The sequence below is a fragment of the Rhyacophila brunnea genome, unplaced genomic scaffold, assembly GCF_057557595.1.
Source record: "Rhyacophila brunnea isolate RB1 unplaced genomic scaffold, BYU_Rbru_1.0 scaffold_10, whole genome shotgun sequence".
Lineage (NCBI taxonomy): Eukaryota > Metazoa > Arthropoda > Insecta > Trichoptera > Rhyacophilidae > Rhyacophila > Rhyacophila brunnea.
The window spans coordinates 44,764,392-44,789,227 of NW_028232752.1; the positions used below are offsets into that span (position 1 = coordinate 44,764,392).

General features: G+C 34.7%; 2 protein-coding genes across 2 annotated transcripts; both read left to right on the plus strand.

Moving 5' to 3' along the window:
* LOC147079264 (actin-related protein 3-like) lies at positions 1 to 4,558 on the plus strand. Its single transcript, XM_085954971.1, has 3 exons — positions 1 to 140; positions 2,798 to 2,976; positions 4,423 to 4,558. The coding sequence occupies exons 1-3, from the start codon at positions 97 to 99 to the stop codon at positions 4,446 to 4,448; spliced, it is 249 nt and encodes an 82-aa protein (XP_085811097.1). The 5' UTR covers positions 1 to 96; the 3' UTR covers positions 4,449 to 4,558.
* LOC147079265 (actin-related protein 3-like) lies at positions 4,440 to 24,549 on the plus strand. Its single transcript, XM_085954936.1, has 6 exons — positions 4,440 to 4,579; positions 8,003 to 8,161; positions 10,756 to 10,898; positions 13,595 to 13,839; positions 15,287 to 15,370; positions 21,974 to 24,549. Exons 2-6 carry the CDS (start codon positions 8,013 to 8,015, stop codon positions 22,067 to 22,069), a joined length of 717 nt encoding a protein of 238 aa, XP_085811062.1. The 5' UTR covers positions 4,440 to 4,579; positions 8,003 to 8,012; the 3' UTR covers positions 22,070 to 24,549.
* The last annotated feature ends 287 nt before the right edge of the window (positions 24,550 to 24,836 follow it).

A 24,836-nucleotide genomic window follows, 5' to 3' on the forward strand; every position in this document is an offset into this window, starting at 1 on the left:
AGTTGCATTTCGTCACCCGTCCCGAAGGGACGTTGTTCTGAAAATAATAAATTCATTGTTGAGTTTCGTGCAGTGTAACATTATTATATTTTTGCAATGGCCACTTTGGGACCTGCCTGTGTCATCGAGTTGGGTAGCGGGTTAGTCATCATTTTTTATATTATAATATTGTTCATATTATTTATTTTATAAATCGATAAAAAATATATGGTAAATACCTTTATTATTATAATTTGTACTGCGATGTGTATATTACAGTGTTGCATTGTTTGTCGCCAAAATATAACACGCTGTCAGAGAAATAATAGGTACATAGAGTAGGTATTTCGATGTTAATGTAAATATTTCCGGGTATTCTTAAAATCTTTGGAAACGAAATCAAGATAGGTATCCATTTGGATTGAAGTCCAGATCTTTTTTTTTGTTCTTTCAGCCAATCTAGCCCTACTTTAACTTTAGTATTTTTGACTTCCTACCTACACTTTAATTCCTTTTTGATATTGTATTACGCGTCAAAAATTACAGTACAGGCATCTACTATAATAATACGCCGATTATGTAATACTAAACAATAATTAACATTGGTCGGTATGCAGGTAAGCTAAAAAAATCTCTCTACCTACTTTGATTCTGAACGGACATACTCACTCGGATTTGTTTTATATTTATTTATTATTATCATCTATCTATCCAGAGTCCACTAGGTACATGTTGTTCAATCACTATAATTTCTCGTAAAGCGTACTATATAATTGAATTTGGTGACTAAATGATTTACTATAAGTATAGAATGTTTTGAATTCGGAACCACTACCTACTGATTATTCAACATTTAGGTAGGTGACAATAATAAAAAAGTGTACACCGCGTGCGCATCTATTCTATACACAAGACTGCTGTCGGCCGCTGCGGCAGCTATCTAGGGTAGCTTTGTATCGAAGTATTAGCACTCATTGAATCAATTACAATAAGATAGTTGTAATTGTTACAATAAGTGCTATGTTCAGCACCTCTTTTGGCTATCGTAAATTTTAGAGCGAGATAAGCGTCAATTACATTGAGCTTCTTTACGAGCTGTTTGTTGGCGAATTTAAAAGCGGGCGATTCAGCTACTGCGACACATAAAACTTTCCATTCACTGAGAAGCCACAAGCCAGCGACTATTTTGACAGAACGTAGTTCGTTTTTTTTTTTACCGGGATGTTGCTACTGCGCAGACGCAGTAGGCCCACACGCCGGCGTGTAGCTTGTAAAGTTGACCGGCTTTCAACTTTTCTCGGTAGAGTGTTTACAACCTGCTTGTTAGCTTGTTCGATGATTAAGCCTCAATTACATTGAGCTTCTTTACGAGCTGTTTATTGGCGAATTTACAATCTGCCTGTAAAGTCGCCCAGTGTAATCATCGAATAAGCTAATAAGCAGGTTGTAAACACTCTACCGAGAAAAGTTGCAAGCCGGTCAACTTTACACGCTACACGCCGGCGTGTGGGCCTACTGCGTCTGCACAGTAGAGCGCAGTACCAACCTCCCGGTAAAAAAACGAACTACGTTCCGTCAAAATAGTCGCTGGCTTGTGGCTTCTCAGCGAATGGAAAGCTTTGTTTGTAATCATCAAATCACAGTAGCTGAATCGCCCGCTTTTAAATTCGCCAATTAACAGCTCGTAAAGAAGCTCAATGTAATTGACGCTTAACTGGCTCTAAAATTTACGATAGCCAAAAGAGGTGCTGAACATAGCACTTATTGTAACATTTACAACTATCTTATTGTAATTGATTCAATGAGTGCTAATACTTCGATACAAAGCTACCCTAGATAGCTGCCGCAGCGGCCGACTATATACAGTTTGGCTAGCTTATTGTAATTGTTACAATAAGTGCTAATAGTTCGATACAAAAAATGAAAAATTACCCCCGATTGCTGCCGATAGCGTCTATAGCAGCTTGTGTATATAATAAATGCGCTGCAGCACTCAACCACTCAATGTTTCTCAAACTATTTCATATTATTGCACTCCAAAATATTACAAATTTATGATCGTCAAAAAGTTTGGTTTCGATTGACTAGCTACCTACTTACCTAATTATTTATTCATCATTATTTTTTTATTGCCTTCTAAAGCTAATTTTTTATTTCAGCCACAAATAAATATAAATTATAATAAAATTTACATAAGTACCTACCTAATTTAAGTCTACGAAAACAATTCCAATTAAAGCTATCACATTGCAATAATATTATTTGAACATACTTACCTATTATTAACAAGTTAATAAAATGGTAGGTTTGAAAAGATAATCTACCAAGTGTTCGGCAACCTTTTTGTTGCCAAAAATGAAATACCAAATGATTTTTGTGTGCCATATTTATATATACGTACTATTAAATTCTGATTGATTAAAGTTTTGTACTATAATATACCCTTTTACAGTGGAACAACTAAACTTCTTTCTTCTAAAAGTCTTTACAAATCACATTACAATGTTTAGTAGATAACTTTATAATTATGTATTTAGTTAGGTAGTTACTGAATTATTTAAATAGGGAGGTTTTGGAAAAATATAGTTATGTTCCATTATCATCATCATGAGCCGGAGTAGGTCCGCTGCTGGATGAAGACCTCCCCTAGCTCTCTCCACTCTTTTCAGTCCCTAGTACTCTGTGTACTCAGTGCTCTGACGTGTATGTCACTATACTCGCATAACTTAGATTCTTGTGTAATTATTGCCATCTAGCAAAGTAGACTTAACCCATAACTATAAGCCTATAAACCAGTTAAATTCTATTATTTTTTCAGATATACCAAGCTTGGGTTCGCAGGCAACAGAGAACCTCAGATGATAATCCCCACGACTGTGACTTCGAAGACATCCTCGGGAGTCGGAGACCAGGGATCGAATTGGATCACCAAAGGAATCAACGATCTGGGTTTCAGTATTGGCGACGAAGCGGTATCGTCAGGATTGTCTTGTCAAGGTAAGGTGCACGTCATGTTAATTTGTTTTAAACTCTTTACCAAAAATAGGTAAGGATTTTTATTATCGTTAGGTACAAGTTTGTAATAAATTATGTTGTATTGAACGAGGTTTGTTAATATTATTTATTTTTAAACTCGAGTCTGCGACGTCATATCCCCCCCCCCCGCTTAGAAACATAGTACGTATTTTACTTTCTTTATAAATATTAGTGAGTAATTTGGTTATTTCTTTGTCAGTGAATTCACAGCATTTCATGATACCTAGGTTCCAAAAATACTCAGTACTTAACTGTTTTTAAATTTGTGCTTGATTCAATACAAGGTAGGGTAAGTGGCTAACAATCAGTCCCACATCCGAAGTGTGAATGCTCATATTATGCCATGATAATTTAGTATTTAATTAGATCATTTTCTATTTAATCGACGATTTTGAAGAAAATTTTTCTTCTATTTATGTTTTACATATTTTTTCATCATACTGAAATTCGAAAAAACAAGAATGATTAAATTATCTGCAAGTGATTTCACGTTGCATTTTTATTTGTAACAAGCTTCACACTTGTGCGATTTATTTTACATATTATATTTCCACTGTGATAAAAAAAACGCCTTGCATTAGTATTGCAAGCATAGAAAAAGTTTTTCTTATACAATAATACATATTACTTATATATTTTTTTAAATCGATGCTTACCTAAGCAACCAGATAAAATCCCAAATAACAAGTACGTAAGTAATCGAAGTTTGACGCCCTGGACGATGGGCCACCGATCGCTGAGCGGCTTACGCGTTGGGTTATCGTTATAATGTCATCGGTGTCAGGTTCGAATCCTGGGTCTAGCAAATACGCATATTATTGTTTTTCAATTTGTGTTTGGAATCAGAGTATGAACTTAATAGGTTGAGCAAGTGGCTAACATCCTTTTCTCGTAAAAATAAAAATTGTCAATACAAACCTCCACCCTGTGGAGGCCCATATGAACCTATTAGGATCGGACATGGTCGAAAGAAAAAGTACCTACCTAGTCGAATTAATTTTTATTTTATTTAAGTACAAATAATGCATGCAATACTACCTTCCTACCAATGTAATTTTAAGAGGAGATGGAATTGGAACCGGAGTCAAACCTTGGAACTCGACCCGGGACCGGAAACCTTGAACCTGAACCGGAACCCGAACTCATTAACAATGATGAGGTTTTGGAGGTTCTATTGTTCTTATATTTGTTATTGTCTCATACTGTTGTCAGCTATTATAAAATATAGTACCCACCTGTCATTCCAATATAATGTTTTTAAAACTGTTTTTAGTAGTCAGACAGACCTTTTGAATAAGTTTATACGTTGAAAAAATGTTAGGCATTTTTTTGAGATTTAAATTGTAAATGTTATCTATATTCTATAATACCTATACCCATATCGTTAATAGTTTTTTTTTGTTACAGTATCCCGTTCGCAATGGGATAGTTGAGAACTGGGACTACATGGAGAAATTCATGCAGCACTGCATCTTTAAATACTTGAGGGTTGAACCCGAAGACCACTATTTCTTGATGACTGAAGCTCCGCTCAACTTTCCCGAGAACAAGGCTTACATGGCAGGTAAATATATATATATCACATAAATTTTCTCTCAGATAATAATTCCATTACCTGTATAACGAGAAGTTAACTGGGTCGATACGAAAACCGACATAGGTATTTAGACGTTAATTCACGGTCATTTTGTTTGGTACCTACTAATGAACCACCGTTTTGCTTTGGAGAATAAGATGGGTTAAATGGCTCGAGCTAATCATTAGTCGTACATAACCTTTTCTTAAAACATTTTTCGTGTTTTACGAGTATTAGATTATGTATTATTCAAAACTGAATAACATACAAGACTAAAATAAAATCACATTCTTCGAACTACAGAAACAAATATACCGAATGTATCTTGAGCCCGTATCCGTCGCAATCTGAATGAGCAGCTTTTACCTGTAATAATTATTCATCAATCTCAAGCATAAAATATACACACTAGAAAAAATCTTTTCGTAAAAAAAAAATACGACACCCGACGGCACTTGAACCTGTATCCGCTGGATTCGCTCCAGTGTGCTTTTTTAATTAAGCTACATATATGCTACTTAATTACGACGATTTTAACTAGGTAGTAATTGTTACATCAAATACTTAGGTATGTATGCTCAATATATAAATTGTTACATTCTCGAATCTTGTAAATTATTCGATGAATAAAAGAAATTTGGGTTATAAAATTACTAGCAAGTCTAAGTACGTTATAAAAACTAAATATTGGTGTGATCCGTGACATCGGTTAGTAATTAAAGCATTTAATTGATACCTACATTGATTTAATATACAAAAACCGATTGCAAACATTGTAACGCAATTAGATAAGCATTTCATGTAAGAACTGCTTGTTGAAATCGTCGTAATTAAGAGCGTACGCTCGGCAAATAATTTTCAACAGTAGGTGCGACGAAATTTCTCACTCGTCGCCAATCGGAGACCGACAGTCGAAGTGTCCGCACGTTGATTTGTTTTGTCACGGAGTCGGATGAAAATATTCTTGAATCGTGTGAAGATGACTAAAAAATGTTCCGCATGTACTTGAAAAAGAAAGCATGTCAATGAATATACTATTATTATTACGAATATAATAATAAACATAACATTAAAAAGACGCATGTTGAATTTTTATGACAAATTATATTTCGTTCACCTCGCGTCATTTGCACAAACCGCGCATCGCCTAGTCACGATCTTTTTAGACCATGCCTCAGCTGAGGTATGGCCTTAAATCGTGTAAAGATTACTAAAAAACGTTACCCTTTTACTTGAAAAAGAAAACATATCAATGAATATATTATTATTGTTACTAATAGAACAATAAACAGAACATTAAATGGATGCATGTTGGATTTTTATGACAAAATATATTTCGTTCTTCACGCGTCATTTGCACAATCCGCGCATCGCCTAGCCACGATCTTTTTAGACCATGCCTCAACTGAAGTATAGCCTTAAGTAACCTGCTCATGACTTAATTGCAAAAGCTCATCCAGCGGATACAAGTTCAAGTCCCGTCAGGTGTCGGTTTTTTTTTTCCTACAAAATTCAAAGTATCATTAGGTATATTGAATAATTAACTATAGGCGAATGTGGTATGTATATCAGAATATCACTAATATCAGTGACTGATGTACATATAATATCACTGTCAGTTTTGATATTGGATATCGTAGCCTACTCAGTGTTGCCATATTTATCTATGCTGATCATAGTACAAAGGCGTAAAAATTATAGTATTTCTGAAAAATATATAGTACAGGAACATTTTTCGTCTTAAATCCTTTAAAATTATAGTATTTTACATTTTTCGCGAAATCAAAATTATAGTACTGTACTATAATTATAGTACAGTTGGCACCACTGAGCCTACTACTGAAGTTGGATATGCCTGCTCTACTAAATACAGCAGCTAAATTATTACTTGTGGAATAGTGGAGTATCAATCATACATTCGCTAATATAATATATTATATTATTATGTACATGCAAAAAAATGCTGGAGTGCTGTTTTGTTTGTAACCGACTTGGGCTACTAAAAGCGGGTATTAAAATCAGGAAACATAACTAACTTAGAACAATGAACACATAACAAAAGTATTTCAGAGAAATATTTAGTATGAATCATTCACTTATTAATGTAGGTATTCGTGTATTTATTATTAATAATAAATAATAAATATTATTATGAATATAACGGCATGGCAGTGGCGAAAGGTGGAGGTAGGCTGTTAAGATCCGCCATAAATAGTGCACACTAAACTTTGTATTACGTCTTACGTATTTGTTTTCATTGAAATAATACTGCAATGAAATTTATTGATGATGTTAGTAATTTTTTAAAATTCAATTAAACCCTGCGAAACCAAGCCATAATGGATAATAGTCAATAATACTCTTAAAAGTATCTATAAAATATCTAAAGTTATGCAATTAAATCATACCTACATAACTTTTGATATTTTATCGCGCTCTTAGAACAAATTGAAAATTTTCTCTTCAGAATCGAATTGGAAACTTTTTTTTTGTAAAATTAATGAATAGATAATATTAAAAAAACGTGTTATCAGAGTTAATCAATGTGCAATAGTTTTTGTTGTTTACTTGTCTTTTTAGTAAAATTGCAGCTAAAAGAATAAGTAGGTATGAATTTTAAAATAAAGAAAATTTAGCAAATTTCATAACACATTACCAATATTGATAATGTCCGTCAGGAATAAACCGGTCTAGGGTAAGTATATTATAAATATTATAATTATCGAATAGGTTAAAAGCAAAAGGGCTTCTCTCTATCACTATGATGATGTGCACACTTAAATAATGAGATAGTTCTGAGAGGTTTTTAGGAGGTACCTACCTACATTATAAGTTTTATATTTATTATGATGTCACTCGACAGGTGGCATTTAGTCGCATGGCGTGGCGTGTTCCCAATCTTTACTCACCTTTATACCTAATGCGTCAATTACATTGAGCTACTTTACGAGCTGCTTATTGGTAAATTTACAATCTGCCTGTAAAGTCGCCCAGTGTCATCATCGAACAAGCTAACAAGCATATTGTAAAAAATCTACCGAGAAAAGTTGAAAGCCGGTCAACTTTACACGCTACACGCCGGCGTGTGGGCCTACTGCGTCTGCGCAGTAGAGCGTAGTAGCGACCTCCCGTTAAAAAACGAACTTCGTTGTGTCAAAATAGTCGCTAGCTTGTTGGCTTCTTAGAGAATGGAAAATTTGTTGTGTCATCATCCCAACCGCGGTAGCTGAATCGCCCGCTTTTAAATTCGCCAACAAACAGCTCGTAAAGTAGCGCAATGTAATTGACGCATGACTAAACATTTTAAAAAGCCGTTTGTTATTAAAAATTGTTGTTTTTGCTTACATAATAACATCAACTGGCCATTTGAAGTTCTACTTTACTAATAAGTATATTTTATTTTTGTCATAGGCTGACGGATATGTTATTGGATCGTGCATCCAGCAAATGCCTATTGCTGGAAGGAGTGTCACCTCATTCATCCAGTCCATTCTTCGCGAGAGGGAGCCATCGGGAGCCATCCGTGCCCCCTGAGAGCAGTCTTCAAATAGCCAAGGCCATTAAAGAAAAGTAAGTTATGCATATTATAGTAATATTAATTGTTTATATCAGTGGCGAAGACTCCATACTAGGCGAATATTTAAAGCCTACCTTCTTAAGAAAAATAGTTTTTATTTTCATATTAACGTATTTATATAATCACAAATAATAATATATTCAATATACCCCAAAGACATCTATCGTATAATTATCATAATTTTACGATCTTTTCCCATATTTCAATAAGCACCATCTATGGCATCTCTTGAAAGTTTAAAAAAATAAAACACGCCGCGTTTTGCTTCACATATTGTATAGGACTATTTTTGCGTTAATCAACGGGTTTTTCAATATGAAGTTTTTTCCCATAATTTCAAAATGTCTGCCTTCCCGCATAAAAATGTACAAGCTGTTTCGTTAGCGCTTGCGTCGCGAGAGCGCATTTATTCAAAATAATTTATAAAAAGATAATTTAAAAAAATAATTTCTATGGCATTAAATCACATAAATATGTATTGATTGTTGTTAAAAATATAAAATAATTTATCTCGTGATTTTTATTTATTCATTAGTTCACTCGTTAGACAATTTGGATATCTGATATTGTACCTACCTAAGTCTGTGTTTTAAATAGAGAAGTATTTTAAAATGTCTAGTTTTACGGGTTAAATTATGAATTGTTATGGAACATAATACATATACAACAACGGGTATTTTCATAGATGATAGGTAATATATTTTGAGCGTATGTTACGTTTATAAATATTTAGGAAAATACATAAGTAATTCAAGCTAATTGCTTATTTTTATGAACTAATTATAACAAACCATTTAAGCTTTTGAAATTTCTTTGTTTTAGCGTACTTGTTCATCAGTAGTAATATTGGGTTATCAGGCGGCTCTCGTGGTGCAGTTGGTAAGGCGCTCGCCTTCCACCCGAGAGTTCCTGGGTTCGATTCCCGGTCATGACAAAAACATTTATGTGTTTTTCTCAAAGCCTGGGTGTTTGTGACTGTTCAAAATTACTAACAACCACCTTGTACGAAAAAGCAAGGACATGGTTATTAATAATACTAAAAAAAAAAAAAAATATTGGGTTATCTTCTTATTTCCCGCAAATATATCTGACATGCATGGGGTTACTTCCACAGCCTACCTCTTTCAAAAAGTCACCCTTCGCCACTGGTTTATATCTATCTATAAGTTCGATGGACAGATAGGCGTCGCAAAATCACTAACATGACCAATCACGAATAAAACGTCATCATACAGGACAATTGCCGTAACCCTCACTTTTCACCAAATTTACATTTTGATTGTAATGAACTTACTGCATACCCTGGCCAAGTATCATAAATCCCAAAAAAATATTTCATATCAAAATAATTCAAAACTATTTTTTTAAGCCATTTGTAACTTAACACAAAATATTCCAGCCAAATGCTGTAACCCTCTCAACGTAAACCACAGGGCATGTACTGAGTAAGCCACATAATTTGTAATAAAATAATATACCTACTTAGGTAGATACCTACCTATATAAAATAATAAATAAATATTATATAAAATAAGTAAATCCAATGACCTACATTTTCTTTCACTTCCTGAACAATTTGATATTTGAGGGTTACGCTAGTTGGCCTGCAGAGTGACGAAAATATAAGAATAATTTGAAGTGCATGGATATCTTCAGGACCAAAGGCCCTTGAAAGCGGATACAAAAGAAGAAGAATGCTTTTCATTTTCAATAATATCAAATTCATCTCGTCAAACACAAAAAATACAAAGCCCCATGAATATCCTCAAATATTACCAATATTTAATGCGAGTTTCGTTTACATGACGAACTCTCGTTCATATTATTATGATAATACGTAAATATTTAAAATACTTACTACATTATTCTTTAAGACGTATTGTCATATTACTCCACAATAGAAAATTGTTCTTTCTTGCAGCTATATCTAGAAGGTGGCCTATTTCCCTTTATTCTTGTAGCGCTATTAAAGTAGTCACGTTTAGGCTCAGTACCCATTAACGCCGCCTGGTGGTTACGTTTTTATATATAAAATATATATATATGAACACCTCTATACCTCGCGCAGCACACAGCGCCGACTAGTTTCTATATTTCCTACGGCGGAAGGGTCGACAGGTGAGCGGGGGGTCGAACTCAGCGTTCGTAGGTTCATGTTTGCAGGCAGCCTTACAGTTTGTGACGCAATTTTCCCTTATTATTTTTTTTTTCTTTCGACCATGTCTGATCCTAATAGGATCATATTATGGGCCTTCACAGAGTAGAGGTTTTGACAGATTTTGTTTTTTTTTTTACGAGAAATGGATGTCAGTCACTTGCTCAACCTATTAGGTCCATACCCTGACACACACAAATTGAAAAACAATATGTGTACTTGCCAGACCCAGGATTCGAGCCTGGGACCCACGTCGTTATAGTCCAACGCTTAGGCCGCGCGGCCACCGTGGGCGTTATTTTTATTACTGTTGCAATATTATGTATACGTGCTAAATTTTGTGTTAGCAGTACACACGGTTGACAGAGTAGAACTGAAAAACTGTTGTAGGTAATAATATCTAATAACACTAATCTAATGTTTTTTTTTCAGGTATTGCTACATTTATCCCGATATACTAAGCGAGTTTTCAAAATATGATTCTCAGCCGGGAAAATGGTTCAAAAGACATTCTGATGCAAATGACGTTTCAACGAAGGCGTTCAGTATCGATGTGGGCTATGAAAGATTTCTTGGTGAGCTTTTATTTAATTTTTTTACTAGCAATTAAGATACAAATGAAAAACTGTTTTTATCACGTTATATTAATTTCCTTCGGGCTTTGTAGATTGGCTTGTTTGCAGGCCCTCCGCAAGAGCCGATTTTAGTGAGTAATGTTTTACCAAGTGCACAGCCAACACGCCAGTGTTGCCATAACATAATCTATAAAAACATCGCTTGTAAAATTATAACATTAGAATAAATATTCGATATCTGGCAACACTACGACACGCACACAGTCAGACATATTTTAGAATAACCCAGGAAAGGGTCGCGGGGGAAGCGTGAAGAGGGCGAGGCAAGTGCGTGAAAAAGTTCGTCATGTTTTGAGGGACAAACACTTGCAATAGCTCTATCTATATTTTTCTATAATCTAAGCTTGTTTGTATACATAAATAGTTTGCCAGAGAATTTAAACCAATTTTGAAGAATCAACAATGCGAACACAATATGGTACAATACGTAGAAATACTGATGTACAATAATACCAATACCCCAGTTTACGTGATGTTGAAAATATATTTTATAATTGAAAGTGAGGCAAGTTTTAGTACGCCAATTGAATTGATTGGCATAGTAGTGTTACAAATCGATTGATTTCATGACCAACTATTTCGTAGAAATTTTGTATACCTATATTATAAATACTCCATCAATTTTTAATTAACTGTTTTTTTTATTCAACGAATAATTTACAAGATTTAAGAATGTAACATTCTAATTATTGAACATACATAATTTTGGAAACACTTTTCAAAAAGATTTTTTCTATTGGGTATAATATATTTTCTCAGAAGTGTTTTCAAAATTATGTATGTTCAATAATTAGAATGTTACATTCTTTAATCTTGTGAATCATTCGTTGAATAAAAAAAATAGTTAATTAAAATTTATTAGCAAGTTCAAGTAAATTACAACAAACAATCTTGGAATGATCCGTGACGTCGGTTAGTAATGAAAGTAATACCAACTTTGATTTAAAATACAAAAGCCAATCGCCAACGTAGCTCAATTTAGAAAGCGCTTCAGTGAGTATTAAGGGGACGCTCTACAGAAATGCCCTTGAGAAATGAAAAAATGATATTTTTATATGTGGTCCGAAATAGTTGGTCTACTAGTAATATAAAAAGTCGCCGCCGATACGTCCCTCAAAAGTAATGGTCACTAAATTAAATTTAAAACAAACCAACTCTTTCCAACTAAGCGAGTATGGGGTGACCAAAAAATAGTATCTTTTAATATACTTAAATGTTACTAAATTCAATATGTTAATCAGCTGTTTGGTGGGAACAGGGAACTCAGAAATAATGGGAACTGAAATACCCAACGGGTAAGGCGATAGCAGGTAACCGTCTCGAGTAAGGATGAATCCGTGTTAAGCTTACACTCGTGACAAAAATACGTTGTACGTCTAATACTGAAAACTGCTCTCGGTTTATGCATTTACGCTCATTTAATGTTGGTGTATTACACACACTATTGCACGTGCGTAATGCGAGCTTCATTTTCGTAGGACACTCAGACATTCAAAAACCCTGCTTCAACGTGCGGCGTATTGAATATAGCCGATCGGTATTCTATTTATTATCTGTTCTGTGGGTGGGAAGTTTTGCAACCAATGTGGTGGATATTGTGACGTTTTTAAACTTTAAGATTAGTTTAGTGGTTTAGAAACTTAGAAATAGATTAATAACTTTTCAATCTGAAATTGTACGAGAACTAAACATACGAAGGATTTTAAAGGAAACCTACATTTTTATTTCATGTGGTATCCAAAAAACATTATTAATGAATAGTATTTATTTTCAATGTGTAAGACCTACATAATTATTAAAAAAAATAGGTAAATATTGTTTAATTCTAATGCATATATAAAAATAAACGTAGAATATAATATCTAGTGATGTACCCGAGTTTAGTCTGACACTTTTACAAACTAGTAATGCAAATTTACTTTTATAATATGTACTAGTGAAACAATAGGTAGGTACCATTATTGTATTTTGTTGGTTGAGTAAAGCCAATGCACGAAATAATTTATAACGCCTAAAAATAAATATCGTGCAGGTACCCCATATACTTTTATTATTTTTCACATTGTTTTCATTCGGCCGGCCGGCGACAGCGTTGACGAAACCTAATAAATCATTGCAAAGAATTGCTCTACCGATAATAATTATTATTATGTTTTTAAAATAAAATCTTCGATGACCAGATATTTTGTTGTAAATTAGATTTAAAATGACGTGCTGCTCGCTCCGTGGACTCTGCTCGACTAACATATGAATCACATTGGTTTCTGTTATACCTACTCTTAAAAGCCATCAGTTAAAATTTGTCGTAATTAAGTATGACTCCTTTAGCATTGTGGTCAATGTGAGTGGGCGCGATACCCGAGAGATGCGGGTTCTTACTTTTTTTTAAAGAGTTTTTTTCTATTGGTTATAATATATTTTCTCAGAAGTGTTTTCAAAATGATGTAGGTATGTTTAATAATTAGAATGTTACATTCTTAAATCTTGTGAATTATTCGTTGAATAAAAAAAAACATTTTACAACAAGTTACAACCAAAAACCCATCAATTTATTTACTACATCCATGCACTAATAGTTTTTAAAAAAGTAGCTGTAAAAAATAACGTAATGTTCTATTATTAATTTTCTTTCGTAGGCCCCGAAATATTCTTCGACCCTGAATTCTGCAGCCCCGATTTCACAATACCACTCAGTCAGATGGTAGATGATGTCATCCAAAACTGTCCAATCGACGTAAGGAGGTGGCTGTACCGAAACATTGTCCTATCCGGAGGATCCACGATGTTCAAAGACTTTGGTCGGAGACTGCACAGGGACGTTCGGAGGACGGTGGACACCAGACAGAGGACATCAGAAATTGTTTCCAAAATGAGAATTGTTGTAAGTTTGAAGTTGTATTCACACAGTGTTGCTATATTTTTCTATGTTGTTTATAATACAAAAGGGTAAAATTTATAAGAAGTATTTTTGAAAAAACATGAACATTTTTCGTCTCGAATCCTTCAAATTTGACATATTTGCGTAAAATTATAGTATTTTACATTTTTCGCGGATTAGAAATTCGTATTGTACCTACTATAATTATAGTACGGTTGGCAACACTGTTTTCACATAATAATTATAAATAATGATGTATATATCTATATTATAAAAGTTATAGTTTATTTGTCTCCAAATAACCATCACTAGAAACGTGGCAACCGGGATACAGCAGTGTTTCTCAACCAGTGTATCACGAAATTGTAATTAGTTTTTAAGTTTAAGTCAAGCGTACGGGAGTCTTTGCTAGTTTGATTCGCCAACATTTTTTTTAGAATATCTCTTCCGCGTCCTATGCAGTGGCTTCCAAACTTTTTCGGTTCACTGCACCCTTATTTTATAAATACTCTTTTAGGCCGACCTGAAATATGAGTTTGAGTCAAAATCTCGAAAGCCAAAATCCCGAACACCGAAATCCCGAATGGCCAAAATGCCGAATGACCAAAATCCCGAAATTTGATATCTTCAAAGTTGAAATTCCGAAAAAATATATATTTTAAATTAAGTATGTAAAATGTATACAGTTACAATATCAAACTGGACTCTGATACTACGTCAAATTATTGAAAACAAAATGTTAAATATTTATTCGCACGGTCGCTTAAAAAATTAAAAAAATAAACAAAATATTAATTATTTCATTTCTAATGAATTAAAAATTATCTATTGTATATTATACTTCAGTGGGTCTATTCTATACTTATCGAACACTAAATTGATAAATAGTATCAAACTTAGGGTAGGTTTGTATCAAAATATTAGCACGTATTGTAACAATTACACGAAGCCGGTTTTTATTGTTGCAATAAGTGCGATATTTTAACAGCAGCAAGATAGGTGCTGTTAAAATATAGCACTTATTGCAACAATAAAAACCGGCTTCGTGTAATTGTTACAATAAGTGGTAATATTTTGATACAAACCTACCCTAAGTTTGATAATATTTTTCACTTTATTACTTTAGCGGTCGATAAGCATAGAATAGACCCACAGAATTCAGATAACTACATTGACCTGTAAAGTAAAATATTGTTTACAAATTAATTATAATCTTATTTCTGACCTATAATAGGCGGGTATTCTATAATATAAATTTAATCTTACTGAGTAGTGTTACTAATATCATTGGTCACCATCCTTAATAATAATGCTTAAAATAGAAAGATAAATATAGTTATGTAAATAACTAGTTAACCATGTAACTCAAGTTGACATTGTATTTGAATGAATTTGACATAATAGGCATATCGCATTATATTGATTTTTGATTTTTTCTTCTCATGTTTAGCCGAAGCCCATCGACGTGCAAGTTATCTCCCATCGCATGCAGAGAATCGCAGTTTGGTTTGGAAGCAGTATGCTGGCATCATCGGTAAGCCTAAATTATTAATATTCAATTATTACCTTACCTTACCATACCTTCTTGTTTCGACTACTGACAGACTCACCCGCAAACACTAGATGCTCTGAAGCGAATATCCAGTGACGTCCCTAGATAAAATGCCGCCCCATTTTTGTATACAATATTTTTTATTATCCGTGCTCGTGTCATTTCTGGTCACCAAGAACGTCGAAAGGCAACGGAAGTACACTAGACATCGCGAACCAAAAAAAATACAGTCCTGAAAACCTTTTATGAATACATTTTGTTTCCAACCAGTGAGCTGAATTTTTTAAAGGCAAGATATATTCGTTATTACGTACTCAGTTTAGGTAGCCATTTCTATGTCGGTATACCAAATAATTATCCTCGATTTGCCACCCTTCGAGTAACGCCCCCAAGCGACGCTCAATCTTCCTACCACCACGGGACGTCACTGCGAATATCAAGGTTGCATCTTTGACTTGTAATGTGGCAACCAGTAGTGGGTACACTCAACTATCAGAGGTTTATCTATTCAATGACCAAAAGGCATCAAAACCTAATTATAATCATATGCATATTTTTATACATTCTTAGAGCCTACTACATAGAGCATACTATAACGATATCATCCCTTAGCCGGCTCGCACATCACAACTCGCCTCGTGTGCCTTACCGCCATAAATCAAATTTTATGATACTGCCGACGAATGTTGCTTAGCACAACCTCGCACATCTGCCTAGCGGCGTCGACTCGAAATTCAACGTTTGCCGCTGCCGCATTCGCGCGTACCCCGAAACGTCAAAATCTCTAGCTAGACAACGCATTGTGCAAATATGTCATCAGACGCGGAAACAGCGATTATTATGTATTGGTACCGCAGACATTTAAATAGAAGGCGAAAATACTGGATTCATCCGTCAATTAAGCATATATCGATACACAGTGCATCCTTTATCGCAGCAGAACTCATCCAGCATCCGGATAGATTCCAAAATTGTTATAGAATGAGTCCGGACTGTTTCAAGGTTCTGTTGAAGTTAACAGTTAACGAAAAACGACACGCATTTTAGGAAAGCCATCAAACCAGAAGAAAAACTGCTGATTACCTTAAGGTAAGATTATTATTATTAATATTAAGTGTAACCAACAGATTGGGGTTTAAATAAAGAATAAAAGTCATTTTATTACATATAGTGATACATACAATAATTATCTACTGCACCATGTTTATAATTACCTAGGTATTTCGTAACTCATGACTTACATTTCCTTATAAATTTATTGCCTTACCACTGACATTGTGCATGTTGAATATAGTACATACTCTGTTTACAATTCATTGATTGTCAAGCAAATCCTGATATGAAAATAGTGCATATTTTTATGAAAATGTAATAAAATTGTATTTTGCAGATATTTGGCGACTGGCTTAAGTTCCCACATATTTATGAGAGGAGACAACAGCATCGGGATAATTGTTAAGGATTGTACCAACGCAATTTGGGAATGCCTTCAACCGGAATATATGCCCATTCCCAACAGAGGAATGTGGAAATCCATTGCCAAGCGGTATTACGAGCTGTGGGATTTACCCAACTGCATTGGTTCAGTAGATGGGAAACATGTGCGTATCAAAAAAATTTACAATAGCGGGTCCAGCAATTTTAATTACAAAGGCTTTTTTTCTGTCGTCCTGATGGCCAGTGCCGATGCAGACAATTTGTTCATAACAATCGATGTGGGAGACATTGGACGGAACAGTGACGGTGCAGTGTTTCGGTCATCCCAACTCGGAAAGAGATCGGTTGGACATACCGAATGCCACCCGATTACCAAATGGTAATCCGGAAAATCCTTTTCCGTATTATTTTGTAGGGGATGAGGCATTCCCTTTAAAAAAAAATATTATGAGGCCATTCCCTCAAAGGGTCCTGACGAATGAACGGAGGGTGTTTAACTACCGATTGTCTCGAGGGAGGAAAAGCGTAGAATGTGCTTTTGGTATATTATGTGCGAAATTTTCAATTTTAGATACACCAATAAGGTGTCAAGAGACAGTTGCTGTTTCTATTATTAAAGCTGCCTGTGTTCTGCACAATTTCATCAGAATCAATGAAGGCAAATTCACAACACCTGCGGTGTTTAAGTCTACATGTGTAGATGTGCCGGAAACTGATGCAGAAGTAATTATTAATAAAACAGCTTATGCATTAAGAGATGAACTGCAAACGCATTTCATCAACAACCCCATACTGCGGCAAGAAAGCTGCATTATTTAATAAGTAAATTTAATATTATCGTTTTGTCAAACCTTTTCCATCGAATTCAACCAAAAAGTTAATAGCTCTGTAAGATATTATGTCATAAAACCCTTCATAATTTGTATCGTTAAGTTTTTGATCTCAATATGTTTATTGATGAATATCGTTACTCGTAATATACATTTTAAAGCTACGTATAACGTTACCAATCTTTCAATAGTTTGGTTCTTACCTACGTGTAGTGTGATTTAAGATTATCGTTTGGAAATTATCGAGCAGGCGGTCATTTACCTGTCGCCAGATGAAGTTGTCATCTATAAGACAACATATATTTATCTGTGGTAACGCAAATGTTATTTTGAAATATTTTCCATGTACTTTTGTATGGAATTCAACCAAAAAGTTATAGCTTTGTAAGATATTATGTCATATAAAACCCTTCATATGTATTGTTAAGCTACGTATTCATATTTATTTTCATAAAATTCTGTGTAAATGATTTGTCAATAAATACCTACTATTAACCCTTATAATTTTTTTTTACATTTATCATCCCCAGAATTCACACCTAATTTTGAATTGAAATAGTCAATATATTCTTTGTAAAAAGTAATATTTATTGTTTTTTTTTAAAACAGCGATGGACAAAAAGTTTAAATACATATTCACAAATAAAAATCACATAAACATATAAAAAAGTAAGTATTACAATGAAGACACTTTACACAAAAAGGGCTATAAGCGATGGACAAAAAGTTTAAATACATAATCACAAATAAAAATCACATAAACGTATAAAGCGAGGCTAGAACCAAGGCCTGAACAAAAACGATGCATAAGTGCGAGTGAGAAAGTATTCGGCACCCTTATAATCTCTGCGACACGCGCTAGAGTAAGATAAAAGGTTAGAACACACTTATCGGAGAAGACAACATCGGAACGAACGGGATCCCAACACACATTTCGCTTACGATCAATTGTCTGGTTAGTTAAATATGTGTTTGAATACCACCCAGTCCAAAGTTTTTTTCCAGAATGTTAACGAGATAAGCTACAAGATATATTCACAAATAAAAATCACATAAATATAATAAAAAATGAGCAATAGATTATTTCTATTGAAGACAACTTTACACATAACAAACTTATTGGAGAACGTCATTAGCCATAATTTAATATAAAATTATGATGAGATTTCTATTAAGCGTCATTTACTTATCACTGACAATTGCATATATAAAAAAATAAATATTGAAAATATATAACTACATTTAAAAAATAACCAAATAGGTACTAATTTTATTTAATGACGAACAAAAGAAATCTCCTCAAAATCTTCTTCGTCGTTATCCACCATACTCAAGTCCATAATTACACTAGGGTGTATTGGTGGATAAGACGTTGGTTCCGTCGCAAACGCCTCGTCAACGGCAGCCACAACTAGAGCCCGGAATCGTCGCCTTTGGTGTGGCAACATGGCTGCCATATCTGGTTGGAAGCTCACCAAAAAACTGGTATGTGCGTCCGTCGCCACCCTTTCTTGCTTTGAAGATTGACTCTCCATATATGCCAAAAAACCTTCGTCAACCCGTTGCGACAGCGTCAATGGCCTCCTCGGACGCTTGGCTGGGGGTGGTTGGCTTGCGCAGTCTGATGTGCGCCTAATCACCCCAGGTGAAGCAGCCACGGATACAGGAGCCTCTGGGGCAGAAGAGCACGCCTCGTTCTCATCGCCAATCTCGACCAGAGGCTCTGCAGGTAGCGGCGGTAAGTTGCCGCACCCGGGTCGAGACTTCATAAAGGGCAGGACGAACTGCATGGCGTCCTGGAGATAATACCGTTTGGCCTTGCTCGTCCCACTCCCTGATGGAGGCTTTTTCATGTTGCGGGACAAGCAAGACCGCAAATTCCTCCATTTCTCCTTCGATTCTGAAACTGAAATATAAAGATATTATATTTCAATATATTGCTCAAAACGTCAAGGGAAGGAGGAAGAATTTGTGGTGTGACAACCCAAAAATCTTATTACGATACAGTCTCAAATATTATGTAGGCAGGTACGTGTAGACTAGACCAATTTTACTTCATACTAGGTACCTAGGTACACTACACATATCTGCTAACTATTGTATATTAATAGTATATACGCTGAAAGGTTATAAAAGAAAAGAATAATGTAGATATAATAATATATGGTGTCACATTGTTATGAATCCAAGTACCTAATCTGCATTCACTTTCGAATATTATACACACTACTAACTGGCTACATACTTGTGTATTCAAATTCCTTTAAACACGTGGGTAAAAATAGCATGAATTATATCAAATTCCTTGAAACACGCGGGTACACTGATTGCTGAAGACATGTTTGATAACCATAACGATAACGTACTATCTTTGCAATTATGGTCATAATATGTAAAATCATTTCACGCGGTCCCAACACAAAATAAGGTAGATAATTGGTTTGACTTACCGGTAATATTGAAACGATTAGCTATTTCGGTCCACGCCTTTTCGATCACATCCCTATTGGAGTGATCTCGCCGTTTATAATCGTAAATACATTTATATTTTTCAATTTCTTGCACGAACGCGATGTTGTTTCTTTCGTCTGCCATTTTTATCGAACGGTCAAACTCGGCGACAGTCTGGAGAGAAATGACCGATCCGTCAATTGTGCGCTTGCGCAGAGTCGACTTTTTTTAGATACGACATGCAGGCTGTAGCTAATTCGACATGTTGCATCTGCAGATCGTCTCGCGTCGCAGTTGCAACGGCCAATCTGCGAAGGTCCATTTGATAACGTTTGTTTCTTGGTTTACGATGACGTCACATCGACGAATTCGTCGTAAGACGCATGCGGCGAGTTCTGATGTGCGAGCCCTCTTAGTTTTATACCTCATGCTCACAATAATTGAGCTGACAGGGCTCTAACCTGGGGTCCCGGGCTCATGGGAGGCCCGGCATGGCGAGTCGACCGGATAAGTGAGATAAACACACATCACAAAATTTCCCTTATATTGAAAAAGGCGACTTTTTTGCGGCGCTATTTTCTTTCAATCATGGTTAAATTTTAAAATATATGGTTGTGTGATGCAATTTTTAATTATGTATCGTTACTCGATAATTCCATAATTCAAGTGGTTATTGGTATTAAAAATATAATAAACACCCTTAATTTTTATCGTGAACACCATTTGGAAAACGCTACTGTAGAGCAGGGGTAGTCAAACTTTTTATACCTACCGCCCAATTTTGTATATCTGTTAGTAGTAAAATTTTGTAACCGCCCAGCAGGGTTCCATAGTAATGTTGATTTTTAAAGTAGGGAAGTAACTTAACTTTGAGTTACAGCACGCCAAGTTAAATCATATAATAATAATTACTTACCAAATAGGTACTTTATGTCAGACTTTCGCTTTTTTGCAGTTTTGCAAAGCAAGTTTTGCAGAATAAATCTTTATAAAACAACTTACTGTTTATCTTTTTTATTTATACTTTGCATACATAGAAGCATAAAGTCTGATGAAATTACATTTTAATTAATTAAATTATTAATTAGATCCTTGAGGCTGATGCCTCCACCGCCCACCATGAAAGCTGAAACGCCCACTAGTGGGCGGTAGAGACCAGGTTGACTACCCCTGCTGTAGAGCATCACACTGCCTTTAACCTTAGCGATAGGTAGAGGGCCCCATCAACGATCTTAGCCTTGAGCCCCGCTTCAGGATGTGGGGGCCATATCTATCATTTTCGCATGTATACTTTTAGATATATCTCTTTTGTTTGTAATGCGGCGCACTCTGTTTGCAATGTACATTGCAATTTATGACATAGCATTTATAATTTATGACAAGTAAATGAAATTGGACGGCATCTCGTCTATTCAATTCTAAACTATCCTAAACGCCAATTTTTCGAAATACGTTTTTTTTTTACATCAATCGATTCTCTATGAAATTTCCAATATTTCTGTATATACCTAAATGCATAGGATTATTGAACATACATAATTTTGAAAAACACTTCTGAGAAAATATATTATAAACAATAGAAAAAATCTTTTTTAAAAACTTAAGACACCCGGCAGGAATCGAACCAGCATCTCTTGGGTTTACGCCCCGTGCGCATTGTCTACTATGCCACTAGGTGACATACTAATTATGACAAATTTTAACTATTGGCCCTTATAATAACTGATTATCAGCGATTATTACACATATTTCATACAACACAAAATAATAATTTTATGCTCCGGGTTAAATTGAGTTAATTTTGTTACCATGCTATGTTGCTAATTTTGTTACCATGTTATAATTTTCTTTTTTTCTTTTGTTTTAGGCGGAATTTCAAACTGTTTGCCACACCAAAGAAGATTACATGGAAAATGGACCAAACATATTTCGCCACAATCCAGTGTTGCTTGTGAATTCTTAGCTATTATGCTATTTAATTTAAGTGCCCTGGTAAAGCTGCGCATAGACACGTCATGCAAGGTTAGTGACTACAGTCAGTGATTCGATCAAAGGGTGCTCAACTAGTTTTTGCTCCTATTTTGTGTCTGTTCCCATTAGTGCAGTGATTAGCAATCTTTCTTTTCACGAGGACCAAATAAAACGAAAAACTTTTTGAAGAAATCTTTGCTGGAATGTTGAAAATCATACTGTCGGCACGTGTGCCCCACGGACCTCAAATTGCTTATCATTGCATTAGTGCTTCGACTTTCTTTCTATCGCCATACTGAATTATCATCATGGAGTGTCCTCAATATTTTACAACTTGAAGAAAATTTTTATATGAAAAACTTGTTTCTTATAAAGTGTATTATGTAAATCAACATGTTTTAATATTTAGGTTTATTATTACTGCTCAATATTGTTTGATTAGGATTTAAATATTTCAAGATTACATTTGTTATGTGAATATAAATGTCAAAACATTGAACAAATAATATCTATGTGAAACAAACGAAGGTGGTGGTATTTTAAATGGACTGTATGATAAGGTTGGACGGCAGTAATTATGGGGTTAATTCCAATGTCATCAACGTTGAAGTTTTGTAAATTGTCCTAATCTCACCACGTCCACTGATTTGAACAAGAATTGTTATATTGTGCATCGTGAAACTGAATTTTAATCACCATATTGGCTTTTAAGTCATTGCTTTTATTACTGCACTAAATTAATTCATGTTTACTTGTGAATGTTATTATCATACAATCGTGAATGTTAAAATAAAGTTCGGATTTAGGGATTTGGTGCAAACAGAATGTACAATTTTAAAAATGAGACAAAAGGGCGTTACATCCTTTTAGAATAGTGTTGCAGCGGTAGAAATGAAGAATTTCACGAACCGGAGCGCTCGATGATTTTACGAAAATATTAACGTAGTTATCTAATTTTATGTGTAATTTCCAAAAAATGTGTGTTTGATTTTCTGTTATAATATGGTCTATCTAGGTCAAACGGTCAAATTAATTTTTCCACGAGACGGAACGATAATTTTAGGGATTTTATAAACCAGTACGGCGCTCCAGTGCGCTCCGGTTCATTTCAATCCCTGTAGTGTTGGCAACTCTGTAATTATCATAGTCACAATATCAATGAAATTATAGTATACTCATTATCAGAATCGTCTTTATTCATAGAGATGCTAGCCATTGTGAATTTAATGCCACCAGTTTGTTGATCCAAGAAACTTGATATCCTTATCTAGTCGGAAAATACTCGTTTGAGAATGTCAAAAGGAAAATATTTATATACATTAAAACAAAGATGTCGACGAAATTTCTTCAGAACACGCTCTAAAACAAGCTTATAGGAAACCCCATAAGTTATACATTTATTATGCTCATTAGTTGACCATTGTCCATCACGATCTTGTGCTAAAACATTTAGACAATAGGCTGGTCTGCTACTACGTCAACTTTTTCCACAACGCTGGATGCGATAGGTGACTTGCTCGCAGTTGAATTTTTTATGTGTGTTCTCGTCTTCACTTTTGATCTAGAACAGGCAAATTAAATGCCTAGTCGGTTGTCTCTATTAAGTCATTCCGAATGGTTATATTTTCATTTGGCTGCGTCGTGTTTATGGGTTGTCAATTATGGCATATATAATTTACTCTTTTCATTGTTCCACTCGCTATAATCATTGGCACGGCAGTCTTCATTATCTCCTTCAGGGGGACTTCCACCAATTATTGATATTTTTCCTACATCAAAAATAGGCGGATAGTTTATGTATGGTACGCCGTCACAAAGAACATAGGAATAGTGTGTACTGAGTTTGGAAATTCGTTTCCAGGGAACTCATTCTCAAAATCTACATATTAGAGCATGGTTTCCCAAACTATGTGTCGCAACCCACCAGTGGGTCGCGAGCGAATATTGAGTGGGCCCTCGCCACTGTATACATGAATTTAAAAAAATAGGAAGTGATAAATTTGATATTTCATTGAGCTATTTATAATTCCTAAAAATTTAAATAAACTTAAGTTACTGAAAATATTGTGATAAAATAATAATAATTTGAATTGCCAATGCACTACAGATGTTTTGGGGAAGAGATGAAAAAGTTTGATTCGTTGCGTTGGATTTGTAACCCATTTCAAGACGACTTACCAACTAGTATGTCAACAAAAGCAAGTGAAGAACTCATTGATTTATCAGAAGATACGTCACTGAAAAATAGTTTTAATCGTGAACAGTTAACGAAATTCTGGCTCTCAGTTGCTGATAAGTATCCTTGCCTGTTCGATGAAGCTATGAAAGTCCTCCTCTACTACCTCATATCTATGTGAGGTCGGATTTTCGGCTATGGTTAACATTAAAACTAAATACCGACATAAATTGGATATATCAAACTCACTGCGATTAAAAGTAACTAAAGTTGAAGTTTATGCTAAAACTGTAATGAAGAAAAATAAGAAACAAATACATCCTTCCCATTGAAATAACTTTGTAAAAAAACCTTGCAGGTGTAGGTATTAAGTAATAATTTTTTTTATTTAAGTTGTGTTTCTTATTTCAACAGTCTTTCATTCATATTGGTAACACATATAATAAATATTTTTTTTATTTCAATTAGAACAAATAAGACCGCATTAAGTAGTTCCACGACTCGCCACTAGGGAATCTGAGCATTACCAATATTTAGCTAAGAGGTGGGTCGGCTCTATGTTACGACCGTACTCCCTGGATAA